This window comes from Tinamus guttatus, unplaced genomic scaffold (genome assembly GCF_059628265.1).
Source record: "Tinamus guttatus ecotype Peru unplaced genomic scaffold, ASM5962826v1 Tinamus_guttatus_pri_ptg000193l, whole genome shotgun sequence".
NCBI classification, from domain to species: Eukaryota; Metazoa; Chordata; class Aves; order Tinamiformes; family Tinamidae; genus Tinamus; species Tinamus guttatus.
The window spans coordinates 998,676-1,021,815 of NW_028288727.1; the positions used below are offsets into that span (position 1 = coordinate 998,676).

At 35.4% G+C, this 23,140-nt stretch overlaps 1 protein-coding gene across 3 annotated transcripts in view; it reads right to left on the reverse strand.

Annotated features, from left to right (window-relative positions):
* CACNA2D1 (calcium voltage-gated channel auxiliary subunit alpha2delta 1) overlaps nt 1-23,140 on the reverse strand; it is a 341,896-nt gene that overhangs the window by 27,151 nt on the left and 291,605 nt on the right. For 2 of the 3 annotated variants that reach the window (XM_088523514.1, XM_088523513.1), the window contains exons 16-24: nt 20,696-20,764; nt 19,122-19,196; nt 17,654-17,728; nt 11,182-11,253; nt 10,204-10,275; nt 7,207-7,268; nt 5,204-5,280; nt 3,205-3,265; nt 1,557-1,654 (exon numbers count right to left, since the gene is read on the reverse strand). In XM_088523514.1, the coding sequence (XP_088379640.1) occupies nt 1,557-1,654; nt 3,205-3,265; nt 5,204-5,280; nt 7,207-7,268; nt 10,204-10,275; nt 11,182-11,253; nt 17,654-17,728; nt 19,122-19,196; nt 20,696-20,764 (661 nt within the window). Of the gene's footprint in view, nt 1-1,556; nt 1,655-3,204; nt 3,266-5,188; nt 5,281-7,206; nt 7,269-10,203; nt 10,276-11,181; nt 11,254-17,653; nt 17,729-19,121; nt 19,197-20,695; nt 20,765-23,140 lie in introns of all 3 variants that reach the window. The other variant, XM_088523511.1, reaches the window with a different exon arrangement.

The window sequence follows — 23,140 nt, forward strand, 5'->3', positions numbered from 1 at the left end:
AATACTAATTAAGACATGCACATTATTCAGGCAGGTCACCCTGTTAAACTGTGTCTAATGCCCCAGACCCACCTGCCAATTCACCCGCATGCTGCTGTGGTACAGTATGTAACATAAGTTCAGGGTACTGTTTTAGAAGTATTTCTTCATCTGTAACAAATGAAAAGGCCCTACTAACTTTCCCATGGATCGGATTTGGAAGGCCTTGCTGCATTCACATTTTCTTGGAAATTAAACGGGAAGTCTATCCACATATAAGAATCAATGTATGTCTTACAGCAGTATTTTGCTCTGCTAGTATGGACAGCCACTATTTTGTTAGCTGTACCTTTGGCTTAGAATGCCCTGGTAAACCACATATCTCCCAAAAGTGGTACTTGCCTATATAAAGTAGATGTCTGAGACAAGTAGGGTGAATAGCTCTTACTGTCCCCTTAGTAGTGACAGAAGTAGCTGGCACAGCTAGTTTAGACTTCTTGGCTAAAAACTGGCTAAGATTAAATGAAATGAGTCAAAAATAACAGCTTTTACCAAGTATATAATTCTAATAGTTGTTGCTTCCTTCTGTCAGAATTATTTCTTTTTCTAAGAGTATTTTACATAACTTCAAATTATTAGAGAAAGCAAAAGAAAAAAAGGAAATTTTATAGTAAATTTCAAAATGAAACCTAGCAAAAATTGTGTATTTTATTTGTCATAATTACTTACAAGTCCTGGTGTACACTACATTATCATTAAATGTGTCCTCAAAATCAGTTTATAAAACTGGTACCTAATAAACTAGTATTTTCATTTATTCACCAGTTTAGTCATTTGAAATGAAAGCTTCCTCTTCCTAGACTGAATCAAGGGGTTCAATCAAATATCAGATAGACAGTGATTTATTAGTGAGTGAGATCATTATATAGAAAAACGATAACAAACAGCCATATAAGACAGTTTCAGTATAAAAAGATTGCTTACTAAGCTTACATCCCTTCAGTTATGTGGTCTAGCAAAGATATTCTTATGATAGATATATATATATATTTCTCTTTTCTGGATGAAAACTACTATGTAAGAAGGCCTGGCCTTCCCCTCAAGTTGATCCACTGAGCAAAATGTCAAAAAGACTTGGGAAAAATAAGGAAAAAATATCCATATGTTTAAAAGTGATTAATAATGAGAATTATTTATATATAAATAAACAAATCCAGACATTGAATTCTTTGTTTGAACAACACATTAACAACAGTTTGTTTGAATGCCTTGCTTTCCTCACTCACTGTAAAGAGAGTTTAGGACCCAATTTCAATATGAGTACCACCCTGAAGCTCAGGGTCCACCACTGCAGCAGTGCAATCATTTCTAATTAAATGCAGAAAACTGCAAATTAATTTTAGAATCTCAATTTTGGGTAGAAAAATCCACTGCCAGATATAATTCTGTTTTTTAAAAAGTAAAGATAAAACTTCAAAACATGGACTTGGACATGTAAGATGTCACTTTGACTAACTTGTTTACAAATAAGTATTTTCCTAAAGGCAAAATTTGAGTAAACAGGGAAGAATACTTACATGAAGGACTGCTTGGAGTATTTCTATCAATAAATTCATTGAAATTTAATAGAAATTCCGTGTTGTTTTCTGATTTTTTTACATCATTACAGTATTCTCTGAAAAATACCAAAACAGTCTTGTCAGCTTTATTTAACATGCTTTTGAAACTCAAGTATTCCTAAGTTCAAGCAGGACTGTGGGATCCTAGCCAAAGAAACAAAAGTTCCTCTGTAGATTTGCAGAGGGATATTCAACCAAGCTCTCATAGACCCATTTTCCAAACTCAACCTTTTCCAATGTTTGGTGAAACTAGATATTTTCAAATGGCTACAGGCTACAGAAGTTCTACAAGAAGTTCTAATATGTCTACTATTGATGGCGGAGGATATCATAGATACTTTCTTTCCATGTCATTTTTATTTGAGGATAACATGCCTGATGAAGCAGTGGTGCCCTCTGTAGTCTTCGTGATATTTCGCTGCTTAGAAAACTCACCCAGAAATAGGCAATTAGTGGTTCAAGGTTGAACCCAGTCCCCTGACGATCCTCACTATGGGCTTTTCTAGAAGATCAGCACAGGAAAGGGCCAAACTAACTTGGGATTGACTGGTCATGGTGGGACAGATGCTGCTCCCTGAATGTGGACAGATACTGCGAGTAAACTGCCAGGCCACACCAATGCTCCAGTCCTTGGAGATCTCAGAGAGAAGGACCAAGTCACTCCATCGTGCTCTCAACATTGAAGACTACCTAGATGGCTTAAAATGCCTCCATTTTGGACAGAATCTCCCTCTGTCTGTTAACAGAATTCAGGCAATTGCTTTAGCAGTATTAGCTATAGTAATTACTTAAAAGTTATACAAAGGTCAGAAACTTTTATTAGCATGTTGTGTGAAGGGTGGTTGGCACTACTGCAATCCCCATGGTTGATATAACTTTAGGGTCCAATAGAGTCTATGAACTCAACAAGCAAATGTGCAGTAAATTTAAACTCTCACTAGGTAAGGCTGTATGGGAAAATATTTTGATCGCTGTCAGAGAGATAGTCACTTACTGCTCAGCTAGGGTTGCATTTATGTAATGAGATCATATCCTCTGAGAATTCTTAATTTTTATATGGCACATACCACATACACGCACATACATGCAAAACATAAACAGTAAACTACTGTCATTTACATAATGTAATACAATCAAACAATATATTATTGGTCAATTCACTGTATACAAGCATGCAAAATAATAGTCACTGGGATTTCTGCAGGCATATGTTGGATTTTGACTAGGACTAATTATGTTCAATTTTAAACAAAATCTGGAGAGTACAATAAATTGGAAGGACACAACAATAAAGAGGAAGGCTCTTTTTTTAAACAAACTCTATAAACTTCATTAACTTGATGAACTAAAGAGGTCTGTCCAAGTATTTCTTAAAAAAACAAACAAAGCAGAAAACCTGAAGATGTGGCTATTATTGCACCCCTTTACAAATGAGAAGCTACTGGATAAGACAGCAAAGTCTTAAAAGTCACAGCTACGGGAAATGAATAAAGGTAATAATCTGCTTAAATATCAGATCTCAACAGTTCAGATTTTACTGATTACCCAATTACCAAATTTCCTAATTCCTGCTGAAATAATGCTTCCTACTAGCAAGGTGACCAACCTTGGTGCTATAAATGTATAGCCAGCTTCATCAAAATGTTCAGGCTTCAGTGTTTCTGAGTCTAAAAAGATGAAGAGAAAACATCACATAAGAAACCAGGCTCATTCCGCCCCCCGCCTTTTTTTTTTCCTGAATTATTAGACTAGCTTTTGCATGCATTCTTGAATTTAGAAAGAAATGTTTAGTTTGGAATACTTTCCTACTACTACATTGTATAGCTGTCAGTATTTCAGACTGTGGGAAGAAATTACTTGATTATTATATACAACACATCTGGCAACAATAAAGTTTCGGTAACAATTTAGTTAGACATGACATTTAATTAACATGAAAACATGAAAATGTGTGGCACATTTTCATTAGAATTACAATCTGATACAAAGAAATATTTGGGAAACTGAGCAGCTAGAACACAATGACAAATCATTGTTTATGGTACTTTCAGCAATAGGTTTTACAAACTTAGCTTAACAAAAAATCACGTTAAATGCTACTGGAAATAACAGCTTTAAAAAACTGGTGTCATCGAATTAGATGACAGGACCAAACAAACAAGGATTAGAGAGATTAGCCACATACTGAAATGTGCATGAAAACAAAAGCAACAAAAACATTTTTCATCTTTTATTTTGCCTTTTCTAGCTCTGGTACCCAATGATAATGGCAGAAATCCTGAGATGACAAATACAGAGGAGAATGTCCAGTAGGAATAGAAATATAGTGAAAAAATATCAACTGTAGTAAACAGAAGGAAATTGAGCAACAAGAATATACTTGCCCTTTTTGATTGCCACTATCCATCAGAAAGAGAAAGCAGGGAAACAGAAAAAAAACAGGGTAAAGCAAAAGGGGTCACAAACCAATATTTTATTCAAACAGCCCCTTGAATAAAAATATTGTGCATAGATAGATCAAAGGTTCAGTTTATGTACAGCTGTAGTCTGGAAAAAAAGACAAACATCTCTGAAGACTGAAGAACATGCCCGGGCCCATTACTTCTCAAGTACCTTCCACATACTGCGGCTATTTCAAGGGTCTGCTTTGCAGGTTATATTGACCTGAGTGCAAAACTAGACAAGCTAGTCCATAAAGAGAACCATATTCATTCACTGAGACCTAACTTTGAGCTACTCGGTAAATGACAATGCTACAAAATTAATAACACAAATTCACTTTTTAGTAAAAACTTGCCATATTCCATCTCATATCCAGACGTGATGGAAGAGAATGGCGACTTATGCTAATCAAGTTTTCTCTGAACTAAGAGACTGTCAAAAATCTTTATCACGTTTTTCTGATTTTGTACTTATCTACCTACTTGGTCAAGTTTATTGTAAAACTTGGATAAAGTTAAAAGGATGAGATGGGCTCTATTTTGTCTACTCACATCACAGCTAAACTACATCTAATAAACAAAAGCTTTTGAATACTCACAAGTATCATTTCCCATTATCTCTCCAGAATCTGTGAACAGCTTGAAATTAGTCTAATTAAAAAATGTATCACAAACATCCACTAAAACTACTTAATAAAGTGCAACATAAAGAAGCAGCTGCAGCCAAACTAAACAGCACTCTCTTACTAATCTATTTCTAAAGGTAATTTGGTAGATGTAGTACTGTAACTGCTGCAAAAAATAACAAAAGAGGCTTTGCTGCTATAGTCTAAATCATAATATTTGGCTAATAGAATGAGAATATTAGTATCCAGACCCTTAAAATGACAGCAACAGAGGATACACAAAGCAATGATTCTACAGGTACGTAGCAAGGGGAAAGGGGTTGTCAGTGAAATCGGGGTACCTGCACATATTCTAGCTATGTAGAATATTTCTTGTACCTTAGATGTTAGAATGGGTTAGAATCATTGCTACAGATTTTGGGTACATCATGATAACATTAAATTCCACAAATTTTATGAATTTTTAACATTGTATTTTTAAGTAAATCTAAGCCTTGGCAATAGTTCAACAAAACTAGGCAACCTTCATAGTACTTACATCTAGCTTGAATTATTGGTTCTTCTATTTTGGCTTTAATATAATAAAAGCTGTATGATGGTAATACCAATGCCAAACTGCAATAGAGATTAGAGAAGTATAAACAAACAAACAAACAAAAAGTCAGAAAGAACACTTATGTTATCTGAAGCACTTTCCTAATTTTAGCATTTTAGCATGTGCTATTAAAGTAATGAACAACTTTGGAAGCTGAATCACTGTGAGATGAGATAGCCATTTAGTGACACATTAGCCCCATATTTTCTAAAAGATACAGGGAGGTTCGTGGCCCAGTCTTGAAGTTCCCAGCATTTATTTTGATTCTTTTTTATGCATTTAGGCATAAATGTACTTCATCTGTAAGCAAGGAATTTTCTTTATGGACATATTATTCTAAACAGTAACATGATACAGTCTCCTGTATCTTCATCACACTTGGCACATCACATTTGACAAATGTAATACATGTCAGGGGGTCATTAACTGTAAAACAGCATATAGAACTGCACTAATGGGTAAGCCGCATATGATGACTGGTTGTCCTGTTACTAATATCTTGCAGTATTTGAATTCACATTACCTTCAAGAAGTAAAATGTTTCCAGAATGATGCAGTCACCACTAATAACCTTTGAATACCATTGCATAACATATTAAGATTTGCAATGCATTTACAGTATTACTTCTTTTAGTTTTTTTTAATATGTATATAATGCATATATATATATATATGCGTTAACTTATTACAGAGATTCTCTTCACCAAATGCATGGAAGTTTACCTCTAAAAAGCTACGTGTAGGGCAGCAGGTACAAATCATCATCAGAGATGTATCATCATCTCCCACATCACAGCCTTAATATTTGCACTCAGTTTTAATGAATATAGAACTGCAACGGGTTCTAATGGGTAACTACAGGAATTAACATGAAAACAAGTTGCACAACTGGGCCATAAAAGAGATGACATTTAACAATACATTTGCCATTTAAATAGAATGTGAGATTGCTGAATATTTAGCAATAGCCTTCTACCAATGCTTCTCTGGGGAAATCACTAGCAGTTTACCTGTCATTAGGGGTTATTGCTAACAGAAACTGCTAATTAAAATCTATAATTTTATATTTAATGGGCTTTCTGCAATGTGACTTTACAGAAAGATTACTGTATCTCATGCCAGGAAGCTTAGTAAGAATTAAGAAGTCCTATAAATCAAATGTGTTTCTTTACATATTGCTAGGTGGCATACCATGATTAAAAAAAGTAAACTTTTTTTCTTACTGAGTAAAAAGACAGAAGCTAGTCAGCATAGAATAAAATACGAAGTTTTACATTTACATTCAGTTGTTAAAATTAATTTTGTTTGACTTTGCATACAAATTAACCTGTGCATTGTCATTAGTTGTATGTCTGTACAGTGCCCAGAAGCAAAGAGAAGTCAGTACTACAGACCCTACCACAAAAAAAAAATTACTTCTCCAAAACACTATACATGTATAGCATTAAAAATCCTTGTTTCTAATTCTGCATAATGCACCTAAATTCTTACATCAACAATGACTTTTTTAATGATGATATACTCAGATCTGCAAGGTCCTGCAACCTAAACTGGACACTGAAGACAAGAAAGCAGATTCAATTTTACTACCATTTAGCAACACTCAGTTTTGAGCTAAAGGAGCTTTAATGTTATGGGACTTGGTAAACCTTTATTTCTTCTGGATGATATCAGGTTGCCACTTGCCCTCTGACACCACAGGTTTGTATGGTTAAAAAGAAGATTGAAATAATGCACGTTGCAATACTGTATTCAAGTTGGGTATGCCTTTCACTGTCACTTAATTTCTTTTTGCTGCCATTTACCGTATTTTTTTTACATGCAAAGCAATATCAGTGCTAGTTAGTTAAAAACTGATCAATCACAATTAGGTACAAATTTCAGAGGAGGGATGAAAAAAAAAAGTGCAAAATAAAAAATACTGCCACAGAAGATAAATCAGTTACCTGTAATCAGTGCCATTCACAGCAGTCCATGTATATGTTCTATTTCCTTTATCGATATATCTCTACAAAGCAACATTGGTGAACAAAGAAATTATTAACTCACATGGTTCAACAATAACTTCATTTTCTTGAGAAACAGAGTGTAAAATCCAGCACAAATCTGTCAGGATTTCCTTAATTAATTGGGATTTATTTATTTCGACTATTTCATTGAAAGATTGAGTTGAGCTGCAACTGCTTTTTCTTAAACAATTCTCAAAATTATATAATGCAAAACATTGATTTGCATCTTTTTTATTGAACAGCAAAAAAACCCTCAAATACAAATTCAAATAAAATCAGGCATAAATATTACTTAATATATACCATTTTATATTTGTTAGATCAATTTATACAAATCTTTTCCTCTTTGCTTTAAATGAGATAAAAGATGAGATTGTCTTAACGGATTGCTTTAAGCTCATTAGGAGATTCTTCCGTTTGGGTAAAATTTATCATGAAATAAGGGTTTTTTAAAAAATTAACTTGGTACACTAAAATAAACTTTACCATTCCTTTTCTTTTTGTGTAAAAACTGACATGACAGATACAGTCCCACAGCTCCCCACTGATTTAATCATTAATAATGCACTTGGCTGAAATAGTTTTATTTGATTTTCTAAGTTCAAAAATTACTGGTTTATGCCATCTGAGATGTATCATTATTTTGCAGTCAAAGACTTATAAGTATGCCTGATATAAAGTCAGTGCAGTAGTTACACTGCAATACTACAAATAAGAGTGAAAGGTATCACAGATGTATGTTTACGGTCTTTCTTTCTCTGGGCTAAAATAGGAATGACCATGATTATGAAGAAAAGATGTTTTTTTGTAGGACCTTCATGTTTTGATACCTTCTCACTATCTGGCTGCTGCTCTTTCCAGCACAGCAAAACAGGTGTAAATAATTTGAAAGTCATTTTGGTAAAGAAAAAAAAAGAAAGAAAGCTTATATTAGTGGCTAGTGTTCTGATACATTTCATATTTGAGGTAAAAGGATAGCTGAGCAGATTCCTTCCTAAGGCTATTTATATTTAAGAACACAACTGTGACCTTATGATTACATTTTGTCAAAGACAACTCAGCATATCGCACATCCTCCTGCGTCTGCTCCCATTTACCTCTGCCTGGGTTGTCACTGGGCTGTCCCACCACCAGGTGGGCACTGCCGTAGAGCTCTGCATACGTTACTGCAGCTTTGGGGACCTGTCTCCACCGCTCACCGCAGCTGTCCACTTGCAGCAATGCTTTCAGTGCTCTGGCATCTCCTCTGAGAGCTGAGAAGCCTCCAATGCCTTGGGAGACTCCAGCACATCCCCCCACATGTGCTATGAGCTCTATCTCATTAATTCCAAGCCTCAAGACTGCAACTGTCACCTCCGAACCATATCAGCCCTTTTTGTAAGCAAATATATGAAGTTATCAAGCCTTTAGGATAGTAGTTATCGAGCCTCAGGCCCAGCAGCACTACAGTGTCTCTCGTGGCCTGCAGCCATAACATGCTGGGCCTTGAAGCCATCACCACCAGCAGCAGCCCATGGCTATGACCTCCTTCCCTCAGAGCAGAGGAAGAAATCTGGGTTCACAGTAGGAGGCAAGATGAGGGTTAAGTTCCCTTCCACCTTTGCTTGGGCACTTTAAACATCTGGGAACAAGAGACTTGACATTACTTTTTTATTATTTTTTTTGGTACCAAATTGAGAAAAAGTTTATAAGAATCTTCCCTCATCCCGTGCATAACAGATTCAGAAGACTGGTTGTAGGAACGCCTCAGTGTTGGGTAACTTGGTGTGATCTGCACATGATTTAAAGCAAAGCTTGAGAGTGACTGCCATCTAATAATGTTGAATGGAAGGTAAGTATTGAATTCCCATTTTTTTTTGTCAGAATTTAAAAGAAAAATCAATTCTCAGGACTTACGTTGACTTCCTATCAATTTAACTGTTTGAGTCTGTAGCATATGACTCAAGAGAATAATTTATTTCCTGGAGTATTCTGCTATTTAAATGTAAACCTAGCAGAGCTGTTGAAGACACCAAGGCAACTGGAGACCACCAGGGCAGTTAATGCTACACATGAAGAACTAGTTGCACACGCTCTAACGACTCTGCTTGGTACTGGTATGGTGTTCACATATACGTAAAGGTCATGTAATGTTTGTTATATACTTATTTTTTATGTTCTCTTCATGTTTCTTCTGACAAAATGTTAAACCAGCCCTCTTCAAGCTAGTCTGCTTTCAAAATATAACAATTTCAGAATGCTGTTGTGGAACTGTACCGGTGGGGCACACTCTGGCCATAATTTATCCTCTTCGTATTTGTTCTTGGGAACTTTGGTAAGAGCATACATGCAAGAGTCCATAGCAAATACAGGCACTTCATACTGCTAGGAAGCAACTCCTCCTTGTTAGAGCAAACCAAACCAGCAGCAATCTTAATTTAAATCAAGATTTTGGAAAAGCAAATAAAGAGAACCAAACAAGTTATTTAGAAAACACAAGTACATAATGTAACTGTAAGATTAATTAGCCTATGCCAAATGGTCTTCATTCAAGCTTTACAAATGTTGCAACTATATTTTCCCCATTAATTTGTTCCCATTCAACCAAAATAGAAATTAACAGTCTAACAGTCCCATTCTCATCCACCTCCCTAAGCACATTTAGTATTTTGTTTTGGGATTCATGTGAAGAAGTCAGCTGGGTTTGCTTGGGGAACAGAATGCAAGACCTCATCAACAGCTGCCTAATTAACAGTGAACAAAAGAAAGTGAGAACAAAACAATGTATTTCTGAATAAATACATAATTCTGTTTACTATAATCAAGTACAAAGTGGAAATCAAGGAGGGAGGCAGGAGAACATAAAATGACATTACAAAATGAATATCTTTTCATGGTTTCACATTATTATTACCTTTTTTCCTACAAACATAATAACCTGTGTTGCTTTCTTACCTCATCTTGGGACTTGACCAATGTTTCAAATGTTTTTTCTCCACTTTCTCCATCTATCATTTTTTTCCGAATCTATAGGCAAGAACAGCAACAACAACAGAAATAAAGACACAACCCAAGCAAAAAGATTAGGTGTTCCACATAACATAATTAGTATTTTCAATGATTCTAGGTATTTTATAGGAACTAAAAAATAGTAAAGCATTTGAAAGTCATAGCTTTTTACAAACAGTTTATTATTTTCTGAATGCTCTAATTAGAAAATAGAACTTGTTCAATACAAATATATACTGAATTATTAGATTTGTGAAGCACCAATTCATTTTGCATAGCAAGATCATCATATTAAGTACACTCTTGACATTCGGTATTAAAGTGAATATGATTTTGGTGGGTATGAGGAATGAGCTTTGTCTACCATATCAAATGCGTTCCTGTACTTCTGTGTCATTTTGCCTCATAGTGTTTTAACCGGAAAGATACATAAGAAATCACATTGCTGTCAGTCATAACTTGGCTCTTAGTTTTTGCTTGTTTGTTTGTTTGTTTGTTTTCCTATCATAGTAATAATGCAGCACATTGCACTAACAAGAAATAGGAAAAATATTTTTTTAAGTATTTCAGGTAATGTACTCATATCCTATTTAAGAGTTACCTGCTTTTAAAATATTATAAAACAAACAAAAAGGAATCCCCATGTAGCAAAGCAAATTGATAGTTATTATTTAAATAACATCTATGGTTTCTTTCAAAATGAGAGAAATAAAATCCATTGTCTTTGCCTAAGAAGAATATAGAGACTCAAGTTATTTTCTAGAAAATTAGCATTATAACTTTATCTCTCTAAATTCATAACCTTCAACAATTTCAAATTAAAATTTATGAGGCAAATTCCCACTGAAAATCCAGAATATTTCAGGGATTGTTTAGGGAAACATTCCATGCAGCAAGAGATACTGAGTAACCAGCTCTTCTCACCTCAACTTTAATATCATTCTCCAACTCCGCATCTAGAAAATCCAGTGTCACGGGCTCCTGGGATTTAGGGTTCTGAAGCAAAAGATAATAAACGATCAAACAACAAAGATGGCATGTTGTAACATTACAAACAGGTTGCTGGAAGTCACTCTAATCCCCTCATTTATTTAAACTTACTTACCCTTCCACCTTTAATTCCTGACAGTGTAAGGAATTACTAGTGGCCCCTTCTCATTTATTTCATGTTGTTTAATGAAGAGGGTAATGGGGCAAGCAAGAATGAGATTAACGCCCAGGGCTTATATCTGGCCACCTTCTGTCACTGGTGGTGCTGTGCTAAGAAGTGGCTGGTTTGTCACAACTTGTAGTATGGGAGAAGAAGGGTCCGGACGCATTGGACAGCAACTTGTTCTGCCTCTTGAGCAGAAGAGGGAAAGACTGACCAGGAAAATGGGACAATTACACTACAGCGCATTTTTGTCACTTTGCAGACTGCGGAGTTGCTTGTAGGATGCCTGGCTAGACTGAGGTTCAACAAGAGGCAGCCACTGTAACAGTGGATTTGCTAATTATAACTAACGAACCATCGAGTTGATGGTCAGCTCTGCAGGACTGTCCCAAGCCCCTGTGAGGTTTGAACGCATTGATCACTCAGCCAAGCACTGCTGAGAAGTGGTCTCATATGCTAGATTAGAAGAGGAGTAAAGCCCAGGTTTATTTCTCTATTCTGATTGAAAATAATTTGCATTGTATAATAGTACAGTTTATATAGCACAGGATCTTAAGGCTAAGTCTCTCAGTAACTCTGCCCTGGTTTTGGTATGAGTAATACAAACACTTACTGGTGGACACTGTTCTTTCAAGACTAACGAAATTTGTGATAATAGCTTCTTTATGAGCTTTCAGTGATTCAGCTATGGTAACAGATTTACTGAGTAGATTTAAGTTGCTTCATTTAAAACTTGACTTTTTAGTCTTTTTATTCTAATAAGCTAGATTCATTAGGATTATACAAGATACTTTGGTGTGACAAATATACAGGTGACTATTCTATCAAACAGTGCAAGCAGGATTCTCCTTAAATTTTACCTTTATTTTCTGTTTTTTATTTTCAGTTTCTACTGGAAGAAAATCCTAAATAGCTGGGAAAAGATGCCTTAAGGTAACAGTCTAGAGTATTAAGTGTTTAATTGTACTCCCAATGTCCAGGACTTCAATATAAAATAATATAAAAAGATACAAGATTGTTCCTTTATATTTTTGAGGAACAAAAGGACCTGCTACTGGATATATGGATTTTTTTTTTTCATTTTCTTGGCAGGTAAGTGTTATTGTCTGCCATGAGAAAAAAAGTATTCTCAGAAAGAAAATATGCAGTGGAAATACTTCAGACAAAAGATTCTGACTATTTTTTTCCTACGTCTCTACTGATAACTGCAAAGGAATGTGTATGCTTTTATTTATATAGGATAAATAAAACTAGTAACTTCAATATAAGATATATATTAATTCTAAAAGACCCATACTTTAAACATTCAGTGTAATTTATCTTTTGTTATTCAGTGCTTTTTTCCTCCCCCAACAAAACCACCCTCTTAAAATAAATAGCAAAAAGGCCAAAATGTAAAAATAAATGAAGAAAATGCATTTTCTTACATGCAATGGATAATGAAAGCATGGTCAAACCCAAACAGCATGCATGAAGGCATTGTCATGGAAGAAGTGGCATTTGTGAAGATCACATTCCATTCCAACACACAAAGAAACAGAAAAGAAAAGAAATGGTAATAAAAAGGAAAAAAAGCGCCATCACATCCAATCAAGGTCAATTATTTATTTCAAATGATAACCTGGGTTAGCCATAGTTAAGGAGTCCCAAAAAGAAAACAGTCAACATTAACAATCTGTCAAAATTCAAGTACTCATTAAGCAATTCTCCTGGAGTTACTCTAGAGTTACTTTCCATCCCCACCTTTATAAGGTACTTATCAATGTTTTTTTAATAGATGAGAAGACTAAGTATAAACAGATGATGTGATGTGCCCAAGGCACAACATAATCTGTTAGAGATTAGAATAGAAACGTAGTTTCTAGTGCAGTACTTTAAAGGGAAGACTATTCCCCGCCCCCCCCCCCTTTTTTTTTTTTCCTCAGGAATGAAGATTTACCGTATTTGGGCTCCATATTTTTCTCTTCCTAGGTTGCCATTTTGAGGGACTTATTCCAAGCCATGAAGAAACAAACTTACGGCTCAGTTTGCTCTTCTCCTATCCAGTCATGCACACGACATGACTAAACCAAGCACACCACCACTACATCAACTAGCACAACTCAATTAAACAAAACAAGGGTAAATCACTAGCAAATGAGGCATGCAAATAAAGGGAGCACGATCCATTTCTAGCATGAAAAGGAAAGGCGAAGATCTATTACTTCAATGGCAAATCAGGAAGGAAACAAAGAAAGAAAGAACTGGTGCAGCAACATAAAAATAAGTTCATTAAAATGCCATGGTTGGGTGCTTTTGAGCACCCAACTCAGTATTCTCACAAATACTAGGGAAGGCATCTGAGGTGCAGTCGCTGAGCTCTTATCCATCCCTGCCCTGGTAATGACCATATGGGCCATTGGGCTTTCACAATACATGGCTTTAATGCCAAGGGAAGCAGCAACACCTTGGGTGCTGGAAGGAGGCTGGAGAAGTGCCTATATTCTCCTGTGTTCTGGCTTTCTCCAGTGTGTGAAATATGAATTTAGTGCAGAGAGCGTCTGCTAGGTGCAGTGTGGGCACAGTCACTGGGTTCAGCAAAGCCCTTGACTTGTGCGAGATCAGGACCTCCAGCCCCCGGCTTCTGCACCTGAAGACCCTACAGTCTGTTCCCAGATGTGGGAGACATTAACATGTTGTAATGTATGTAATTTTGTTATTTTGTTATTTTGCTATTTACATAGCTGATATATTCCTTTAATGATTTTTTTTTCTGTTTCCATTGTTTTCTGCCCACGGACTGCATTACATAAATGTTATTAATTGCCTTTTCCTGGCTGGAGTTGACAGCATTTAATCCTCAATGGAGTTGGGCTTGCTAATCAGAGAAACCTGTTGTAAATAACAGACAAAATGTATGCTCCAGCTTCTGCAGAAAAGAGTTAACATGAGATTCAAATTCTGTAGTGTTATACAGCATACATTGCACAGTAACACCTGGTAATAAATGATCCTTGAACTTGGAGTTTATGAAAGTGAAGCTAGCACAAGCAGTCTCCTTTTTTTTTCTTTTCCTCTAGTCTTCAATTTCTTTTCAAAATCTGAAGAGTAGTTTTTACAGCATAGCTCTAATTAGCACCTATTAGTAAAGCACCATAATTTAACAAAACTCGCTACAGTCAGTAATATGTTTTCTATTATTTCAACAAGGAAGGATGCAAGCTTCATGCTTTGGAAGCTGTTTGGCAGAGTAAACAGTTCCCTAGTTAGATTTTTCCTAGTAAAGCAGGGCAGCAGCTTTCTAGACGTATTTCCAGTCTATGCACTCTAATGCACTAGTCACCTCCATCCAAAGTTACCTGTACATTGGGTCTCCTTTTTCTCAAATTAACTTTTGGTATGCCCACACCAATATGCTAAAGTAACAAAAAAAGCAGTAGTTTATACTTTCACACTATTAGTAAACAGACCATTTAGAGAACTAATGTCTTCTCTCAGCGCCTATGAAGTCCAGCGTGCATTTTCCTGGAAGCTCATTTTGACCGAGAGTTTGAGCTCTTTGACAGAATTACAGGTTTTGTTGAAGCAAACAGAAAATTGGCATATGCAAAACAAAATGCATCAAATTAACAGAGCTCTTCATCACACGTGTTTTGCCAGAATTAGAATAAAGAAAAAGATAACGGTCACTTTTGGTTGCCTGCTAATATACTCTTAAAACTAACACTCCCCCTAGTTTTCTTTTAAACAAAAATACTGGACCCTACTGCAGGCATCTGGATTTTTAAACTTAATAATGAAAGGATGTGGATTAGAACTCTAAGGAAAAAGGAGAAAAGGATTTCAACCTTTAGAACATATCCAGAAATTCGACTATTTGCTATTTTTAAATCCAGTTCAAATCCAATAATCTAAACACAGGCTTAGTGCAAACTAGCTCCACTTATTTCAGTGACTACATTTATTTGGTGGGATATTCTGCTGCTTTCTCAGGATGATGGGGAAACATGTGTTCACACATACACAAAAAATGACAGAAAAAATGCAAAATTAAGTATTTCTTTTAGAAGGCAATCCACCACTACAATCACTTTGAAAAAAAAAAATGCTTACACAGTTTAGGACTAAATTAAACTGAAAATTTTTAAAAGGCTTCTTTTATTATGTTTTCATGTAGTTTTCATGTACAAATAAAAACATGTTAGGAAAATTCCTGACATTTTTAATCTGCTTTTGAAATCATCTTTTGTTAGATTTCATTGGTTGTGTAGCCCATTTAATAAGTTTAGAGTTTCAAGGGGCTTTTTTATGAGATGATACTGCAATAAAATTTCTCAAAAATGTTAATTGTGTTGTACCAGTTTTCATTCCAGGTGACAGATTTTAAGGAGGAAAGCAGAAGGCATTCAGAAGAAGGAACTATTGGCAGTTTGATACACCCTCACCTCTTCAAAGGTAAAGACGTAGTTATGTTTTAGTTTACATCTATGGAAAAACTGCTGGCAAGGAGGGTTAAGATGTTGTTAGTTAATACGTTAACAGCTACCAGGAGATTCAACTACAATTAATATGACGTGTTAAAGAAGGTCCATGAGGTCTAAATATACATCTGTCTTTGTAGTGTACCTTAGTTTTAAAACGTAGTTCTTGTATCAGTCTGAATAGCATGCACCACCCCAAACAAACTGGGAGTGAAAAAGTCTAGTCTGTGTAACTGTTAATAACAACAATAACAATAATAATAATGCATATGCTTAATATCACATTTAGACATTATTTTAAAACATAAAACACAAAATAATACTTATAAAATATCCATTATTAAACATATTCCAAATTAAACATTAGAAATGCATTTGAAAGCATCTCTGAACTTCTGAGTCCGTTTAAATAACAAAGTATATCAGCTCCTCACACAACTGTGCCTAAAATAAAGCTACTACATTGCTGCAATTTGCATTCCTTCTGTTAAAGAAAGGGCTCGTCTCCTTGTCTTTAAGAAAAGGTAGACAAACCACTCTCCAACCTCTGAGTTCCCAATAACCTCTAACGAGGAAATGGATCAGTCAATAATGATGCAATTATTTGCTTGAGGATAATTCAACAAACTGAATCACCATATCAAAACTTCCACTTTTCTTGGCAATATTATCAAGACCTAATGCGTATTTGCAAAACCTGAAGCACAGGTAAATTATAAAATCTCTCTCTATACATATATATGTATATAATTATGAAAATCCTTATTTTCCTTTATTTTTCTTTTTAAAAGGGTACTTTCAAAATTAGTCAGATGGAACAAAAACAGACAAAACTTAAATATTATCGGTTAAGACTGAGTAATTCTCTCTCTTCTTCAAAAGGACCTTCCCTCATCTCCTGTCCCCCACTTTGTTACACACTTGGCAAAAGATTTGAAACATGCTCATTACTTTAGCAGAAAATTAATTCACAGGACATATTCATAAAGCTGACTGCCTCTAGCTTGAGAATTAAATCCATCACTGCAGCATGTAGATGAGTTCATCATTGCTTCTCTGCCTGTCTATGACAGTTAAGCATGATGAAGTGCTGAAAAAGTCCATCTGATATTCCCCTTGTAGCTATAGTAGGACTTTCTAATGAAGGAACAAGAGAGGACAGTTGCACAGCCAAGAGGTCAACAATTTGTGGCCAGAAACATCATATCTACAGAATGATGCATGCATATAATATGGACCCCCCTGAGGGACATTTGCTGAAAGTATGGAATTAAAATAAAAGCCTTTTGAAATATTCTGCTACACAGGGAATATATTGATATGAAGAAACCCTTAGCTAAAACATAAGCTCTTAAAGTTCTGATATGAAAAAAAAAAAAGATAAAACTTTGTCTCTGATTTCTGAAGCTTTGTCAATAAGAAAGCCCAATTTCTAAAAAGAGAAAGCACTGTAAAATGAACATGTTCACTAATAAACTCCTCGCTTTGTTTACAGGACATCATGTAACATACCCCAAGAATTACTTCAGAATGATACTGCAGCTAGCCTTAGCTATTTTGTTATGAATATGTGCATTAATCTGTATGTGCATGTCACACACATGTATATGTGTAAAATAAACTCTTTTCTTATTTTATTTATAACTAAATTACAGGAGCCAAACCTGAAACATTCTTGCCACCCCCACAACCAAACACTGACACTTTAGGTAGAGTTTAGGTGCTTCAGTTGTTTCTGACTATATCCCCACACAATAGAGGCTTAAATTAGACTTTTTCATACCTTTGGTTGGAGATTTGGATGAAGTAGCACATACCCATTAGGGTCAATTGCAAAATAGTATCCATTTGGGCAAAGCTGGAAGAAAGAAGGATTATTTAGGATTATATGTTATATATAAGTGCTACATATAGCAATAAGAAAAGTTTATAAGATTGTTTCCCAACAAAGGTAAGAACATGAAAAATAAACTGTCCTGAACATTATGACATATGTGTGGTCCTAATGTAGAAGATGATACATTTTTGAAGGTTTACTTTTTTATAAACTCAAGAGAATAACTTAAGCTAACAAGACCTATGGAGGCCATGTGGTCCCACCCTCTGCTGAAAGCAGAGCTTAATTTCAAAATCAGGGCTTAAGTGAGGTTGCAGAAGATCCACTTTGAATATCTCCAAGGACAGAGACTCCATCATCTCCCTGGGCAAGCTGCACCAGGGTTTTAGTGACTTATATTTTCACAATGATTTCTTTTTTATTTCCAGTTGTATTTTCCCTTGACACAACTATGTTGGTTGCCTCTTGTCTTTTGCTGCAAATTTCCAAGAAGAATCTAGATCTATCTTCTCCAGAACCTCCCACTGAGTAGATGAGGAATGTAAAATTACATTCCTGCTTTTCTTTTCTTCTTCAGTTTGAATAAATCCATCTCAGCTTCTCACACGTTGTAATTTACATGACCTTCAACCACCTCAGTAGCTCTGGACCCCGGTATTCCCAGTGTGTCAATGTATTTCTTATCCTGGGGAGATCAAAATTGGACTCACAGGTGCATTGTGCACCTTTGAACTTCTTTACTCTAAGCATATACTGCTGACCTATGTTCAACCTGTCCTTCACCAGGATCCCCAGGTCCTCTCCTGCTGTTTGCCTGCCTATATGCAGCATGGAATTATTCTGTCCTACGTGCCTGACATTGCATTGGTCTCTGGTGAAACTCACCCTGCTCATTTGCTTGCTGGGTTTTATGTTCCACAGCAATGGATATTTTCCTAGGAGTTCTTTAGCTGGATGTCTGAATATATAAAGCAATCCCAATGTGTAGTGTTCATTTAAGAACATGACAGCCATGCTCATTTAAGAGCCTTTCTGTAAGGAAGTATCCTGTACAAATACGAAATATAAATGATGAACTACCATGATTTTGTAGTCTAGACTGTGATATTACTTGACAGTGCGGCAGTGCCATAGGTTACAGGGCAATAGATATGGTGATATGGAAGTGTGTGGTCCTCGGGGCTTCTGGAATATAGCCCCATGTAAAAGCTGGCTCTTACAGAAACATCTGGATGGACAATTGTCACAACAGCACAAATATGGCTGGAGAGAAAAGTACCCAAAAACCAACAACAAAAAAGAATATATGAAAAGAAGCTTGGAGCTGACCTGCTTCCCATCAGCACTGTACTGGACAGAAAGAGGAAGCCAAGAAATCATACACAACGCCAACCCACCAACAAAGGCCACTCACCGTAAATCGTGGCGTCAGTTTTTTAATATCCTCCAGAGAGACGTCAACCCCCATTACTCCAAGAATTAGCTGATTCTAGACAAGATTCCAAAATGTTAGTACGTCTGGCCTATTTAAAATGCAAAGTAACTGCAAGAGTCCATGAATCTTAATTTTGCCTTTATCGCTTGCATGCCAGATACTAGTTAAAAAGCTGTACATTTACTTATCTTTCTTTTCTGAATAGTTTTAATAATATCCAAAGGGATTCAAAATAATATTCAATATATTCAAGATTCACAACAGAATATGCAAATTGCTTATCGAAGTGAACATCAGTTACTAAACTCATTACAGCCTTCCCTGAATAAAAGAAAAAGATACTGCAAATGCTTGAATTTTAAGGTCTTTATCAAAACCTATTAACAGAATTATTTTCAGATGGGAACATTCTGGAACACTAGCAGCAAAGAGCAGTGGACATTAATTATATAAGACTCTATAAATGGAGGAAATGGGCTACAGTGCTAATAACTTTATGTTGCTTTTCATGGCAACAACAAATACTGGTGAAATGTTATCAAGGCATTCATATTTTTACTCTTATATGAAAAAATTGGAATATGTGTTGGAAAGTGCATCATGTAGTGTGCACTATAAAATTCAGGTAGAAACAAAGCAGACAGCAGATTCAGGGAATTCCAGGCATTATCTTTTAGATGAGGTTATGAAAACTTTTTTTTATAAAATGAAAGCAAATAAAATAAATGATACTGATCAAACTCATATCTACTCATTCTGAGGCTATGTAATCTCTGAGAAATGAAATAAAAGAATATCTTGGCTAAACTTTCGCATTCTTTGCTTCTTTAAGGGGTAACTGTAACATGAAAACACATTTATATCAGGTTTTTTAATATCAGTGTAATAGATGTAATAGGTGACCTGAATGAACATGAGTATTATGTCAACTGCATATTATTATACACTATAAAACGTATTCTAAGTCTGATTTGAAAAGAGTAGCATTTTGATTTTGCAAAAATATATTTTGATTTAACATCAGACGGTAATAGAGATGGGGAATTGTGTTTGTTTAATATAATTTAATACAACTATATTTATTAAATAATTACTTTAATATTGTATACAGAGCGATATTTTCTATAATCATTATTGTCAATTCATTTGAATTTGAACTCCCAGATCATTGCCTTTTAGCCTGAAAAATCCTATCTTCAAAGACTAAGTTTAAAAAGAATACGTTATTTGGGCTTCCTTTCTTGGAAAGGCCTGGATAATATTATCATTTGTTTCCCATCTCCTGAGTGCTTAAGGCAGCCCTGCTGCCAGGAGGTCACCCAGGCAGGGCAGGGGACACCATGGCCTGCAACCCACAATGTCCAGGCCGGGCGGGCTGTGTTTCCTGCTTCCCAGGCAGTTATCGGACAACTCGCGATGACCTGTTTGTTGCTGCTGCACAAAACAATAGGCATTCTAAGGAATTATACACTCCTCAAGAACTATGGAATTAACTTTCATTCAAATAACTGAAAATACTTTTTCTCTTGTTTTTGCTAAAAGTAACAGCTTACTCTTTTATTATTTTGTCCTTGTGTTAGATTGAAGACAGGCAGAGTTCCAGTGATCACAAGGCCCAGCTCCTAAGAAACAGTCACACACAGAGGGGGAAAAAAGGATTTTTAGTTTTACAACAAATATTAAACTATAAGATATTAAAACTATGCACAGATTACTGTAGCTGAACACTAGATTGCAGTCTTGATTTTCAGTTTGTGAAAAGGAAAAGCAGTAATATTAACTATGTGTATAAAGCTGAGATTACATTTTTGTGTACAAATATGAATAATACATTTCTTTTAAAAAATAGATGGCATGCAATAATTGAGGATGTAATAAGACCTCAATATTACAAAAACACATTAATACTTACAGTCTTCACTGTACTACAAAATTCAGTTAGTAGAAATAATAAAAAAAAATTTAGCCAAACCAAACTTAAAAGTAGTATGCAGAAAAGTAACACATACAAACAGAGGTAACATGGAAAAAAAAATCAAACAAAATATCATCACTGCTTTACAATGTCTTCTTATAATGTCCAGAAGCAGTTTTGCAAAATTACATAGACTCTTCTAACAGGTATTGCAGTGAAGAATTTTCACTTACTTGGAAGGATATAAGAAATTTAATTTACTTTTATTAACAGTGGCAATATGTACTGATAATCTGAATCAGGAAAAAATATGCTTAGATAGTCAGAAACGGTTTGATTTCCTAAATTGTCCACAGGCAATTCTACCTTTTTAGTGCTAAAGGTTGTTCTAATTTCAAAAATTCATTTCTTTATTGATGCTTATTTTTCTTATGTATTTTAAGTTAGATTCTTATCACTTCTCTGCCTTCATTTAATCTGAATAATATCAACTAAAATATTTTATTAATCCCTTTAACAAAATAAACTCTCTGCATTCCCACTCCTATAGCACCTGTTCCAACCTTCATCCATCTTTCATGAGCTTAAGTTTGTATACCAAATGAAAGGCAGGGAGATTTGTTAGCAAGGTTACAGTGAGCAAGACGAGGCAAGAAATGCATTTTTTTAGGGAATAAAAAAGGAAGAAATAGAGATAATCTGAAGAAATGAAATGACTATTTGAAAGAACAAGCATTAAAGGGGTACATAATGAACCGGGATGAGGGGATGGATAAGACTCAGGTTAAAAAGAAAATTGCCCCAAAATCTATAGTTAGAGAAGACAGTTTGAAAATAATAGTAATGATAAATTAAGAATAACTAGAAAAAAATAAAAGCATCTGAAAATTCTAGGATTGTCTAGCAGAAACTAATCCCAGAGCAACACTGTTAATGAACTCTGAAGGCGAAGAGTGAGAGAAGACTTGTGAATTGCCAAAAATATATCAAATTATCAGAGACCATTTTGAAGGACAGCCTCAAATGAGTATTGGTCTTCAGGATTTCATAACCTGTACTTGAACCTTAAACCGGGTTTCATGAAAAGTGAGTGTCTCTGGTAGGCTGAATTGGAACGCAGCCTCCTGAAACACGTTTTGCACCTGACCCAGTAGGATAAAAAGGATAGAAGAAATTGCAGTGCATCACAAGCAAGGCAATGGCAAACCCTACATGAGGTTGCCTTAAGGAATTCAAGATAAATAAATATTGTGGCAAATTAGCCCCAATCATGGCTAAATCTAGTAATGAGAAGAGGCCCCAAAGTGGATTACACCCACATGGGCTGTCATACCTGTGATGGGTAAGTCCTCTGTTTCAGCTTTTATCTCAACTATTAGCTTGCACTAATAGTTGAGATCAATAAATATATTAGGAGAAGAACCTCTCTCTCTCTATATATATATATATATATTTGTGTTCATACACATGTATATATATACACTCACACATACACAACGCACACAGAAAAGCTTGCAGAGAAGACTTTAACCAACTGAAATGAGACCAACAGGAGAGAAGAGTGAGGGTATCCCTCTCATTTTGCTTAGTTAGGTAGATCTTTCTCTATCCTGCACCACAGCTTTGGCTTTACAACAGGATATTCACAGAATATATGAACTTTTGTCATCACATCCTTAATGCTTCCAGTAAGAACCTCAGCGGCAACCAAGAAAATGTGGTTAATGAACTTCTGGCCATTGAAATTCCAAAGAAAGAAAAATTGGTTCCTCTGTGTCATGTTCTGCTCTGAGTTGATAAAAGTTCTGTGATGAGTTGATAAAAAATTTACAGTAATGCTGACAGTGGGTTTTGACATGACATTATATGACCATGTGAACTTGGATAAAGACACGATTCGGATAACCATTTAACAGCAATTTACAGAAGTACTCAGAAGAAAGTTATCTAGAGCAAAAGTATGCATTGCTGCTAATAATACTTGGCATTTTGCAGTTTCCTGTATATGTTTGTTTTACAAGACCAAAGTGATAAATTGAGCAGCAACGAAAGTGCTTCTTCTATCTTTTTTGTTTATTTCCCC